Source organism: Pungitius pungitius, chromosome 9, assembly GCF_949316345.1.
Source record: "Pungitius pungitius chromosome 9, fPunPun2.1, whole genome shotgun sequence".
NCBI classification, from domain to species: domain Eukaryota; kingdom Metazoa; phylum Chordata; class Actinopteri; order Perciformes; family Gasterosteidae; genus Pungitius; species Pungitius pungitius.
In genome coordinates this window covers 6,978,227-6,992,053 of record NC_084908.1, presented here as the reverse complement: position 1 = coordinate 6,992,053, position 13,827 = coordinate 6,978,227, and the positions used below count along the sequence as shown (strand labels likewise).

The following is a 13,827-nucleotide window of genomic DNA, read 5'->3' as shown; positions in this document are numbered from 1 at the left end:
AATTTTACAGAGGAACAAACAATAATCACCCCATTAAAGTTCTCATTTTTTACTTGCCATTCTGTTGAAAATACAACTTATGCAAATTTTAAAAACTAAAACATTTACACGTTAGTCTTACCAGACAGTTGTTCAGCAAGCCGTCCAGTTTCTCACAATGAAAGGTAAGACCATGTAGAATTGAAGACTTTGATTGGGCAAGCACATCTGAAAAATAACAATTTGACATAAATGTGTGCTGAACACAGTAGAAAAGGGGTCGAACAAATTGGCGACAGACCAATTTGTATTTTGGGACTTCTTAAAAAAAGCTGGAAAGATGACACATCATTTATTTGTCAGCAAATATACAAAATACCCATGATACTGATGGGCACAATTATTAGTGTAACTATAACGGCAGAAGAGGCATCTTTTCATTCAATCCATTTTATGATTGATGTTGTGTTTCCGACTTAATAGTCTGCAAATGTTTCTTGTGGGTGCCCACGATTTTGGTCCCAGCTCTAATCAAATTTAGAACCCCTGTTATACCACATTCCCAAACTACTTGTTGAGAACCTGCTTATCACAGTTGTTTAGAAGGATCCTCATGTCATTCCCAAGTGATCTGTACTGCTTAATAAGCTGCAATGAGTGTGCATCAGAAGATGACAGGAAAGTCTGCATCAGGTCCACCTGTGTAAAGGCTGGCGCATGCTTCCTCATATGCGTCTTTACGCGCAGTTGTATCGACCGACTTGTTTCAATTCATGGTTCAAAAAGGCTTGCCCGTGTTGCAAAGCAATTAGCCACTGCTTTTCATCACGGACATATTTGTCCCGTATTTTTGTACGCCCCTCAACTGGCAAAGCAACGTTTGCAGAGATCTGCGGGCTGCACTGGGCAGCCAGCCAGACACTGGCCGCAAGTTTGACATGTGTTGTAGAGGAACCTATTGTATTTCATTGAATTATTAATATTTTCCCTTTTCGAGGCCTTTATCATATTCAAGAAGTTGTTGAATTTGGCATGCATATCAGAACTGGTGACTCTACAAAATGGTATGAAAATGTGCCTGACTACTGTTAGGATATTCCTTATCCACCCGAGTTGGTTGATAGAAGAATCCACTGCAGGAAATTAGTTAAAAAGTTTAACATTTATTTAGAAGAGAAAAAGTTGTACATGAGCAATTCTCCGCAGATATATCTGGAGACAATGAAATACATCGAAATGCATCGCAAGCAAATCCCTTCCAAAGTCCGCCTGCCTTCTGGCACTGACCTGTTTTAATCCCTCTGGTGCCCTTGAACGTTGGTTCAACCCAGTTCATCCTTCTGTAACAAACGCCTTCCCCGAACAATGAGTGTCTGGTACTCTCTCCTGCAGCCTTCGGCCTTGCCCTGAAAATGGGTTCAAACTGGCTCTCCCTTCGGTCGCAGGTGTGTTATCTCAGATAATATTTTATCTTCATTTTTCCTGTGCTCTCTTTTCCACCATTCACATTGTCTGCCTTATAAGGACCGATCCGGTCACGCCATCTGTCCTACAAGCGGACATCTATTCTACAAGCTAAAAAGTAAATACAAGAAGACACACACAGAGAACCCCACATCCCACAATTTCCCCCTTTTGATCTCTTACAGAGATCACCCTAACTAATGGAGTAAGTCTGCCGGGTCGACCTCCTCCTCTAAGTCCTCTAGTATACCCCACACTATGGCAATCGAGATTAGTACCATGAAGCCCATACATTTCCAGCCCCCCAACGCGTGGAGTCCTCCACCCCTGGAGCCGTTGCCCATCATGCCGGTCTGTTGTGATACTGATGGAGGAGGGCCTCCCCTGGACCTTTAAACCTCTTACCTTACACCACGCCCTGTCTTTTCGTGTCTGACTTTGAGAAGGGACCCCCAAGTGTTGGTTCTGTCGCTTACTGTGGCTCGCTCTCTTTCCACTAGATTACACAAACCACTCACAGAAAGATATACCCAAAAACAACCCAAGCTATATAGTATCAACACCGTAATAACACTCAAACAAACAAGGTGGAACCTGTGACAGCTAAGTATATAAGAGCTAATGCAATTACAACCGTTACCCCCCCCATAGCAATTATGGAAATATTAAGCGTACTCAACATTCTCTATTTCAACTAAACTAACTGCGGAGAATTGAGAAAGATAGAACAGAGGAGAGGAGAGGATAGCATTGTGCATTTCTTCGTCGCTGGTCTTCTTCTTTCGTTGTAGACAGTCAACACAGAACACCATGCACTGGGTGTCTGTCGGTCACTGCCCGCCGAGAGCACGTCCGGGCACTATCCAGTGCCCAGTTCCGTCTCTTTCTGCTGCGTTGTCAGGATGTCCTGAAGAGTGCGACCCGGTTCGTCCGCGGGGGCGCACTGGCTCCAGTGGTACCAGGTGTCCCCTTTCCCTCTCAGCCTCACAGCGTGTGAGGTTCTCTCCTCCACCTGGTATGGTCCTGTCCACCGTGGCTCCGACCACTTCCTCTTAATGACCCTCAGGAGGACCCAGGCTGTTGTGTGGGGATCAGGGGTGTTCTGCCCTCCGGTTCTGTCTCGCACCTGGACTGCAAAATCTGAAACGAGAGCTCGTAGTTCGTTATAATGACTTGCATACTCACCTGTCGGTGTCTCCGGGTCAGGCTGGAGCTTCAAGCCTGCGCTTGGTCCGGGAAACTGTCTTCCAGTGGTCAGCTCGTATGGGGTGAAACCTGTACCCTGATTGACTGAGCTTCTGATGGCCATTAATGCAAGTGGGAGGGCTTGAACCCAGGTTAAATTTGTCTGTGCACAGATTTTAGCCAATTTTTGTTTTAAGTTTTGGTTCATGCGTTCTACTTTCCCTTGGGATTGGGGGTGATATACTGTACCAAAAGCATGTTTCAGACCCAACATTCTCTCCACTTCTTGTAGGTCATGATTTTTGAAGTGTGTGCCGTTGTCAGACCTGACTTTCTCAGGGAACCCATGTCTTGGTATGTAATGGTTTATCAAACATTTGATAACGGATTTACTGTCCTCTTTTTTTGTGGGCCACGCCTCTGGCCAGCCGGTCAAGGCGTCCACGCATACCAGGAGATACCTTTTACCTTCGCATCGGGTGATCATGTCAGTGTAGTCGATGACTATTTCCCGTCCCGGGACCAATGTCAACGGAAACACCCCCATCTCCGGCTTCACCGTCGGTTTTGGGTTAAACGTGATGCATATTTTACAGGTCTTAACATATTCACGTGTCATGTCTGCCAAAAACGGATGCCACCAGTGACAAAGATTCCTATTCATCTGTTTGTGTCCCACATGTGCCATCCCGTGTGCCTCCTGCAAACACCTGTTTCTGATTTCAGGTGGTAGCACTGGACGACCGTCCGGGGACCTCCAGAGGCCTCCAGCCTCCGTAGCCCCTCTTTGTTTCCACACCGTTTTCTCCTGTGGAGACGCCCCCTTTTGGGCTTCTGCAATTTGCTCCTCATTAAGTTGTGGCCCCAACTGTCCCTCTTCTTCTGCACTTACCATTTGGAGCCCCATTTGGTAACCTGCAGCCTGTTTTGCAGCTTGATCTGCTGCCTGGTTTCCCTTTGCCACCGTGCTGTTGGACTGCTCGTGTCCTTTACACTTTATAATGGCCACTGTGCTTGGTAGAGCCAAGGCTGCCGCCAAGTCTTTCATTTCTGGTTCGTGTTTAATCGGTTTTCCTCCAGCCGTCAGAAAACCTGCTCTTAACCACTGCCCCAGCTCCACGTGAGCTGCTCCTACCGCATAAGCCGAGTCAGTATAGATGTTTACTGCCTTCCCTTCTGCCAGCTGTAGCGCTCTTATCAGCGCGAGTACCTCCGCTCTCTGTGCTGACTGTTGACCCTGAATTCTTCCCGCTTCCAGAACCTCTGTTCCTGCCCCATTACTTCTGACTACCGCGTATCCGGACTGCAACCCATGTTGTGGATGTCTGAAGCAGCTGCCATCAGTGAACAATTGCCAATCAAAGTGTGTCAGTGGTGTGCTTTTTAAGTCGGTTCGTGCTTTTGCTTCCAGCTCCACCTTGTACTCACATTGGTGTGGTTTCCCCTCTCTCATGTGATCAGCCATGTTGATGCCTTCATGTGTGAAGGTGAGGTTTGGAGCTTCTAACAGCTTGCTCAGCCTTCTTTGTCTTAGTGACGTCATCGTGAAAGTTTGTGAGTTTACATAAGCTACTATGCTGTGTGTTGTTAGCACGTGTAGTGGGTGGCCCATGACTATGTGTGCTGTTTTCATTAATAGCTTTGCAACCCCTGCTGCGTGTTGTGTGCATTCATGGTGTCGTTTTTCCATGTTGTCCATCATGGCACTGATATACAGAAGCACCTTCCTTTTACCCTCCCCCTTTTTCTGAAACAAAACCCCATTTACTACCCCTGTTGTTTCAGAAACGTCCAGGTAAAACGGCGCGCTGTAATCTGGAACTGCAAGGTCTGCGGCCTGCGCCAGCTCTGTTTTTAGTGTAATAAATGCCTCCTCCGCCTCTTGGTCCCATTCGAGTTTAGCAGTGAGGTTCCTCATCCCCTTCTCGTTTACCTTTGCACGTAGAATCTGAGTGAGATTTGAATAACGCGGAATGAATTGTCTGCTGAACCCCGTGAGTCCTAGGAAGGAAAGCATTTCCTTTACATTCTGTGGACGCGAATGGTGGAGAATACTGGACCTGTGCGCGGCTGAGAGCCCTGAGCCACTTCCTGACAGCACTCTCCCCAGAAACGAAACCTGCCGCCTGGCGACCTGCAACTTTGACTTACTGACCTTGAAACCGGTCGTGGCCAACCAGCGTAAGATGGTGTCTGTTGCTTCCACACAGGATTCAGCTGAAGTGGATGCGAGGAGGATATCGTCGACGTATTGGATCAGCGTCGTGCCCTCTGGGAGCGGACAACCTGTCAATGCTTGTTTTAACACTTGATTGAAAATACCAGGTGAAAGAGCAAATCCTTGCGGTAGCCGAGTATAACGTAGTTGCTTGTTCCCATATGTGAATGAGAATACATCCCGCAAGTCTTCCTGTAGGGGTATGCAAAAGAACGCGTTTGCCAAATCAATGCACGTGAACCATTGTTGTTGTGGTGTTAGACTAGTCAACGCAGTGTATGGGTTCGGGACGGGTACCGTTGTCGTTACCAGCATGTCGTTTATCTTTCTGAGATCATGTGCCATGCGATATTTACCAGTTGCTTCCTTTTCTACCGGGAGAATGGGTGTGTTCCAGGCGGACTGAGAGGGCTCCAGTACTCCTGACTTAATGAGTCCCTCTATAGTGTCCCTGATCCCCTCTGCCGCGGCTGGCTTGTGAGGGTATTGGGACTGCCAAATGGGGGGTCGCTTTTGAATTTCAAACGTTACTGGTTTACATGTGTTACAAAAACCTACGTCCGTCGGGCCTTCGGACCAGAGGTAGTCTGGAAGTTTCTCAAGAAGGATAGCTGTGTGGGGATGGTCGGTCTTCTCCCTTCCGTGGTCTCTGGACACCTGTTCGTGCGTTAAAATGACAGTGTTAGTCGCTTTCCCTGAAATTCTGTACATCTTAGCGGAAGGAGAAAAACAAACATCAGGCAGTTGAGTGCACACCCAGTCATCTAGCAGCACTGCTCGTTTAGTCATTGGACCCAAGTCTTTAGCCTGATGTTTGGGATGCAGAGCCAGCGATACATGTGGCACCGCCTCTTGGCTCATTAAATACCATTTCAATTGATCAGGAGAGAGGACAACAGCTGCGGCTACCCCTTCTGGGCCCACATAGAGGTTTTGGGACGTCACCTCCCACTCAGTGCTCTCTAAGTGCCCCATAAATTCATCCCAGTAGCAATCATCCCCTTGTCTATCATAGAACAATGTTACATGAGGCGGGTCAGGAGGAGAAACATACGGATCAAGAAGAGTTATCCAAGGCTTCCACTTTTGGTAAAGAGCCATCACCCCTGGGATGTCAGGACACTCAGGCTTTAGGAGGCCCCAGTAAATGTCTGCGCACTGTTGTTGTTGCAGTGGCTGCATCACCCACTGGCCATTAGTCTGTCCATTGTCATTGCAATGCAACACAGTTCCATCCAGCAATGTGACACTCAGTCCGTCCGGGCCGCACAAGATTGAAGCCCCTGTTTTGATGAGAAGATCCCTTCCCATAAGATTCACTGGAACTTGAGGTGAGACAACAAAAGAGTGAGTCAATGTCTGATTTCCCACTTTCACCGGTAGGGGGACTGTTATAGGCAGTTTCTGTGACACCCCGGAGAATCCCATAACGCTGACACTGTCTTTGGACATAGCAGACGAGCCCGCTGCTTGTATGGTGGAGTATGTGGCCCCAGTGTCAACGAGAAACGGAAGTTGTTGTTGCAGTACCGTGAGTGACAGCATGGGGTCTGCCCTGCCCCTGCTGTCGGAGTCTCCCATCGGGGTGTGTCACTGAGAGGCATCCGCCTCATAGCCCCAGTCCTCCAGTGCAGGGTATTGTCCCCTAGGTGGCGCAGCATGTGGATTGGGGGCCCAAGCCCCCTGAGACGGGACACCCCTGCCCCTCCCCTGTCTCTTCTTTTTGCTAGGACACTCCATGCGCCAGTGCCCCTCCATACCACAGTTGAAACAAGCGTCTCTCCCTTGGTAGCCGCCTCTTTCTCCTCCCCCACCGTATGATCCTCTCCGACCAGCGCCACCCCTGTAATTACTTCTGTAACCTCCCCCTCGGTTTGGGCCCCACCCCTGGGCTGTCCCATACGACGTCTCCTCCCATGGTGGGAGTGGATACAAATCTGGGGCGTTACCTTCAGCTGGGGCAGCCTGGACTGTCATCTGTCGCTCGTCTTTCCCTTTCTGCTTCTTGTCGCTCACTTCCTGTTTGACCTTAGTGAGCTGAAGCCTAAGAAGCTGAGCCTGTAATTCTTTTAGCTGCTTCTCTTCCCCTGTCGCTTCCTCAGTCGCGTCCTGTAAATGGTGCAGTAAATGTCTTTCCCACACAGCAGATTCACTTCCTGGCATGTCTGGATTAGTGATCATTTTAGCTTTTACCCCCTCTGGTACTCCCTCCAGCACCGCCTGTCTGAACCATTCTCTCTGTATGCCCTCCGTTCCCGGATGATGGCTAGTGCTTTTTACCCAGGTTTCTTTACATTCGTCCAAATACGCGCGCGGGGTTTTCTTCGCGTCCCATGGTAATTTCGGTATTTTAGTCGACATTAGAAGTGGCCATTTCTCGCGCATTGCGTCCCCGATCTCCGTCGCGAAATACAAAAATCTGTCGTCATCGGCTTGTCGGGTCACCCCCGCTCTGTTTTCCACGTCCGCTAAATCATGTGCGGTCATGCATCTGGCTGCTACAGCCCTAAAGTCGCCGAGCGCCAGCGTGTGTCCGTTAGTAAGCGTATCGAGTTGTTTTAGCCACTTATCTCCCCCTTCAGATGGTGCAGGCATTTGCGCGACTAGAGCAGACACGTCTCCCAGCGACCACGGCTTGTATTTATTAACCCCTCGAGAAGACATGAATAACGGATACATTTTTCCCGGTTCCCCGTGAATCTCTGGGTCGCTGTTATCCCCGCATTCCCCGTTTTGCTCCTCCTGAGCCGAGGCAGAGCCTTTTTTTTCTCTCTCCCCCATGTCTGGTGATTCCCCGTATCTCAATTGTGTTTTCACCCGCTCATTCGCCCCGGCTAAATACTTTCTCTTATCCGCCTTATTTCTCCGCTGCACTTCTGAGCTGTCCCTTCTCCCCGGAGTGCGTGAGTCCGTCCATTCTTTAAACCCCTCCCGATTTTGACGCGCTTCGAAAGGCCGGCTTTCCCCCGTTACCTCGTTGCCCCGACAACCCCGCAGTGGTACACTTTCTTCAACTTCCAACTCTCCCCCCGTTATATTTAATACAGGATACAACCCAGCAGGTGCAGAAGCCGAATTCACACCGTTTATTTCAACATCGTATGCCGGTGGTCTTTCCTCATTACACCGTTCCTGGTTATTTCTCCCCACGGCTTTACTTTTTATCCAATACGAAAACAATGCGGACCTCATGTCCTCCACATCCTCCATCTCTTTACGAAGTTTTCCTTTTTTCAACACACTCGCCTTCTCGCGTTTCGACTCAAGCTCCTTCTTTTCTTCTCTACAATCTCTCTCCTTCTCCCACAAAATCTGCGCCAGTGACAGCCTGTCTGCCAAACTAACGCCTTTCTTTTCTAACAACTTTCTCACCGCGCGTTCCGTGCGCTCCACAGCCTCATGCTTCTTTTTCCCGGTGGTCTCTCCACCCACCGCCACCAACAACAGCCTCAGCTGGTCGTTTATTATTTTCCATCGATACCCCGGCGCTGGCCCCCAGCCGCCGTCAACAGTTTCCTGATCATATTCATCTTCCATTCCAACCACAGTTCCCAGTTATATCGCTTTAACCCGCTCGGACAGCTGGTCACCTCAGTGTGACACAGTAAATGTTCTCCGCAGCTCCAGCAAGCTTCCCCGTTTGTTCTGAGAACTTATGTTATACTTCCAGAATTCTTTTATTGTAACGAAGGTTTATTTTAACCCTTCGAAATCAATGCATTATAACGGAAGTTTATCTTAACCTTCCGAGAATCAATGTATTACAACGAAAGTTTATGTTAACCTCTCGGTCATCAATGTATTACACCGAAAGTTTATGTTAACCTCTCGGACCGTCTATGTTCTCAGTTTCCCCTCTTTTTTTCTTTTTTTTTTTTTTTTTTTTTTTTTCACTCTCCTGCTTGCTTGCACCCACACACACACACACACACACACGAGCTGCTCAGAGACTGCAGCCCAGGATTTAAGGAGCTTTTACTCCTAGGGACTCCAACCCTGGGATTCGGGGGTCCTCAAATCCCCAGGACTCCAACCTAGCTACTTCAGCCCTCGTCAGGGTCTGATGGGGTTGCCAAACCAAAGACCAGTTTTCGGGGGTCCTCAAATCCCCAGGACACTCACCTAGCGACTTCAGCCCTCGTCAGGGTCTGATGGGGTTGCCAAACCAAAGACCAGTTTTCGGGGGTCCTCAAATCCCCAGGACACTCACCTAGCGACTTCAGCCCTCGTCAGGAACTGATGGGGTTGCCAAACCAAAGACTAGGATTCAAAATCCTTTTATTTGTGTCAGATCATTGATCCCTTGGTACTCGCCGGTACCCACCAAACCCAATAGGATCCCTGATCCTTTAATTTGTGTCGGATAGAAGATCCCTTGGTACTCGCCGGTACCTACTAAACCCAATAGTACTCGCCGGTACTATTGTTGTGCACTTTTACCGGTTTCCTTAATATTAACTTTAGTGAATTGCTCATGTATCAATTTGGTTCCTTCACCACCAATCCACAGCGTACTCCTTATTTTAGATTAATCAATATGCAGAATTAGTAACAGGTTTCTGCTTACCTTGTTTTGAGGCCGGCCTGGGAGTACGCAGTGTTCAGCAGATGAAAGCTCTTGGACCGAATTCCCACCTGCAGGAAAACTCCTTTCCCGGACGAGCCCCCAAAATTGTTAGGATATTCCTTATCCACCCGAGTTGGTTGATAGAAGAATCCACTGCAGGAAATTAGTTAAAAAGTTTAACATTTATTTAGAAGAGAAAAAGTTGTACATGAGCAATTCTCCGCAGATATATCTGGAGACAATGAAATACATCGAAATGCATCGCAAGCAAATCCCTTCCAAAGTCCGCCTGCCTTCTGGCACTGACCTGTTTTAATCCCTCTGGTGCCCTTGAACGTTGGTTCAACCCAGTTCATCCTTCTGTAACAAACGCCTTCCCCGAACAATGAGTGTCTGGTACTCTCTCCTGCAGCCTTCGGCCTTGCCCTGAAAATGGGTTCAAACTGGCTCTCCCTTCGGTCGCAGGTGTGTTATCTCAGATAATATTTTATCTTCATTTTTCCTGTGCTCTCTTTTCCACCATTCACATTGTCTGCCTTATAAGGACCGATCCGGTCACGCCATCTGTCCTACAAGCGGACATCTATTCTACAAGCTAAAAAGTAAATACAAGAAGACACACACAGAGAACCCCACATCCCACACTACATTTTCAAGTTTTTTATATATTTTAAGAAAAGCTTAAAAAAGTTCAATCCCAGGTAATATCCGGCAAGAAATGGGGTGCACCCTGGACTGGTTGACAGTCATTCATAAGGCTGACTGAGACAAACAAACAATTTACACAACTACAGGCGATTTAGTGACCAATTGACCTTACCCTCCAGATAGGAAGGTATAAGATTTCCTTACAGTATGAATTTCACGTACCGTTCATACCAATTTTTTTTTTGCGCACAGCGGTCAGAGCTACTTGTCATAATGTGTTGAGATTGAGACATGATTAGAATTTAACAGGGTAAAACACAAACAATTCATAAAAATGACCCCGCCAAACTGCATGCTGGGTACAGCTCACAACAAGTAACTCTGTGGCTACAGGAGATGCAGCAACACAACTTGTGCCCAGGAGCTGTATCTGTTTGGTGGGTTTTTGGTTTTGGAAAAGTTACATCAGAAAACCTAGCCATTGGCAACACGCTAACGAGCAAGGCCAGCGTGTGGCAAACAGCTATTTGGGTCCTTTCCAGGGTAAATAGATTTTTGTATTTGGTCATACCACCCAGCCCTACCCCCAGAGCATGTCTTTGGGTAGTGCGGCTTCCTCCGTCCTTAAAGAACCCTCGCAGACACGGGGAGAACTTGCAAACACCAAACAGAAAGGCCACTGGTAGATTTCAATCTAGGACTTCCTTGCTGTGAGGCTACACCACGTGTTGCCCTTATTTGGTTGGGACATTTTGACTTCAGAGGTAGAGAAATTAAATTAAAGTTTTTTTCCTCAGGTTTACCATGGAACGCAGAAGTATTAGTGTCACAAAAAAGTGTCTGAGAGGGAGATAAATGGAGAGTCACTAATGGGATTATATTATATGTCGTCCTTTGACATTTAGCTGCACCTGCTTTGTTCATCAGTGATGCAATGATTATTGTTTTTCTAAAAACACAGCCAGGAAAAACAAAGGTGAAAATACAACTAAAATGGAGAAACAACATTTTTTTTAAAAGAAAGCTGGGTAAACCAGCATAGCTTTGCCGCAACCCTCACATTGGCACACAAAAAAAACACAAAAAAGGAAGGAACCTTGCGGGTAACGTGCAACGGACACTCGCCGACCAGATACGGCGTGTGGAGCGGACCAACTCGGACTTTTTGGTTATTGTCCTTGGGGACTTTAACAAAGGAAACCTCAGGCCACGAACTTCCCTAAATTCAAACAGTTTATTAAATGCCCGACCAGAGAGGAGAACACGCTGGATCACTGCTACAGTAAGCAGGGCTTATGCTGCTGTCCCTCGTGCTGCGCTTGGACACTCCGACCACGTCATGGTCCCCCTGATTCCTGCATTCCGGCAGAAAATAAAGCTCTGCAACCTGTGGTGAAGGAATCCTAGTGAGTCGTGTGTGTCGGGCGTGTTCGGACTGCACAGCCTGGGATGTTTTCAGGACTGCTAATGTCAATCTGGATGACTTCACAGAGGCCGTGACTTCTTACATTGGCTTCTGTGAGGAAAGCTGTGTACCATCATGCACCAGGGTGTGTTATAACAACGACAAACCCTGGTACACAGCGGAACTCAGAAAACTACAACTGCAGGAGAATCAGGCCCCCACTCCATGAATGTCTTTCAAATCTGCAGTTAAACTCAATGTCCTGACTCCATCCCCCACACCTACACCACCCCCCTCACCAGAAACAACCCTCTCTATTCTGGAGAGAGATGTTAACCGGCTCTTTAAAAGACAGGATCTGGACTCGCCCCTCACCCTGAAGCTGTGTGTGTGCTGACCAGCTGTCTCCTGTGTTCACTGCCATCTTCAACACCTCCTTGGAGACATGTCACATTCCAGCCTGCTTCAAAGCCTCCACCATCATCCCTGTTGCCAAGAAGCCCAGGATCACAGGACTTAACGACTACAGACCCGTCGCCCTGACCTCTGTAGTCATGAGGTCTTTTGAACGGGTAGTCCTGTACCACCTGAAGATCCCCTTCCGGACCCCCTGCATTTTGCCTACAGAGTCAACAGGTCTGTAGACGATGCTGTCAACATGGACCTCTACTTCGTCCTTCAGCATATGGACTCGCCAGGAACCTACGCCAGAATCCTGTTTGTGGACTTCAGCTCTGTCTTTAACACCATTGTCCCGTCTCTGGTGCAGGACAAACTCTCCCAGCTGCACGTGCCCTACTCAATCTGCGTGGATCACCATCACCCTCATTGGACTGATCTCTGGTGGGGATGAGTCCGCCTACAGGTGGGAGTCTGACCACCTAGTGACGTGGTGCAGCCAGAACAAACTGGAGCTCAACGCCCTGAAGACAGTGGAGATGGTTATGGACTTTAGGAAGTACGCTGCCCCACTTTCCCCCATCACCCTGTGTGACTCCCCTGTCACCACTGTGGATTCCTTCAGTTTTCTGGGCTCCATTATCACCCAAGAACTCAAGTGGAAGCTGAACATCAGCTCTATCCCCAAGGAGGCCAGCAGCATTGGTTCTGAGGCATCTGCCAAAGACAATGATGGTGCACTTCTACACAGCCATCATCGAGTCCATCCTCTGCTCCTCCATCACCGTCTGGTACGCCACATCCAAGGACAAGGGCAGGCTGCAGCGTGTCATCCGCTCTGCAGAGACAGTGATTGCTGCAATCTGCCATCTCTTCAGGACTTCTTCGCTTCCATGAGTCTGAAGGGAGCTAGAAAGATTGTTGCCGACCCCTCTCACCCCGGTCATAAACTGTTTGCGCCCCTTCCATCCGGCAGGAGGCGGAGGTCCATCAAGACGGAAGTTGGGTCCCCCACTGATTGACTCATCACACTCTACATGTACATACACTTTGTCACTTTCACTTTCTGTTGGATGGCGCACTTTATTTTTAACTAACCCATAGAATTGTATTTTATCTCATTCCTGCACTATGTTGTCTGCTGTCATGCACCAACCACCAAGTCATATTCCTTGTGTATGTGACATATATTGGCAATAAATGTTTCCTGATTCCTGAGAACGGCAGAGAAGGGATCCCAGTACCAGGATGGAGTGCATTGTATGTCACACCTTTACAAATGCTAAAATGCAGAGGGCGTTTAACTTATCTACATTCTCATAAATAAAACCAAATCTTTAACATGAGGCTTTAATTGACCCTCGATTGGCTTGAAACAGGCTCAGTATTCTAGGGAATCCTCTCTGCTAGCGATGCAGCTAAACTGAAATAAAATATCTGCAGCTTTAGAGGACATCCTCAGTATGACTCTCCGTTTGCTTTTGCCACATCAATATCCTTGATATCCTCATGCAACACAAAAAAGATTAATGTTTTCGTACACATTAAATCGTTCTGAAAATATCACATTGGGGAGAAATAGTTCACCTCTTCAACTCAGCTGGGGAAAAGTGGTTAGTATTCCCTGTGATCAATTATAGGCTCTATCATCTTGAAAAGCAGGCGCACAGCGTGGTAGGGATGCCACTGTATGAGATACTGGCTTCTTGCTGTCTGGAGCACTAGCTCTTTTAAGAATATGCTTTTACACTTAAAGTAAGAGTGAGGGTTGCCGGTGAGTTGGCAAATGGGGAGATGCAATGAATACGGAACATCTAGTCATATTATGCATCAGGATCAACAGGGCACCCGTGTTATTGCATTACTTGTTCATTATAAACCTTGTACAACATCAGCGACTATTTAAAATGATTACTTGACATAACATATGCTGAACACCTATGCACACAATCTCAGTGTAAT

At 47.8% G+C, this 13,827-nt stretch overlaps 1 protein-coding gene across 6 annotated transcripts; it reads right to left on the bottom strand.

Annotated features, from left to right (window-relative positions):
• Window positions 1-1,122: 1,122 nt before the first annotated feature.
• LOC134132725 (uncharacterized) lies at window positions 1,123-10,053 on the bottom strand. 6 transcript variants are annotated; one of them, XM_062564485.1, is made up of 3 exons: window positions 9,414-10,053; window positions 1,842-5,503; window positions 1,123-1,682 (listed from the first exon to the last, which is right to left on the bottom strand). In XM_062564485.1, exon 2 carries the CDS (start codon window positions 5,189-5,191, stop codon window positions 2,303-2,305), a length of 2,889 nt encoding a protein of 962 aa, XP_062420469.1. In that variant the 5' UTR covers window positions 5,192-5,503; window positions 9,414-10,053; the 3' UTR covers window positions 1,123-1,682; window positions 1,842-2,302. The 6 variants fall into 6 exon arrangements, with proteins under 6 accessions (XP_062420469.1, XP_062420470.1, XP_062420473.1 ...); XM_062564486.1 differs by lacking the exon at window positions 9,414-10,053 and adding an exon at window positions 6,796-7,015; XM_062564489.1 differs by lacking the exon at window positions 9,414-10,053 and having other exon boundaries at window positions 1,842-4,899; window positions 5,405-6,756.
• Window positions 10,054-13,827: the final 3,774 nt, after the last annotated feature.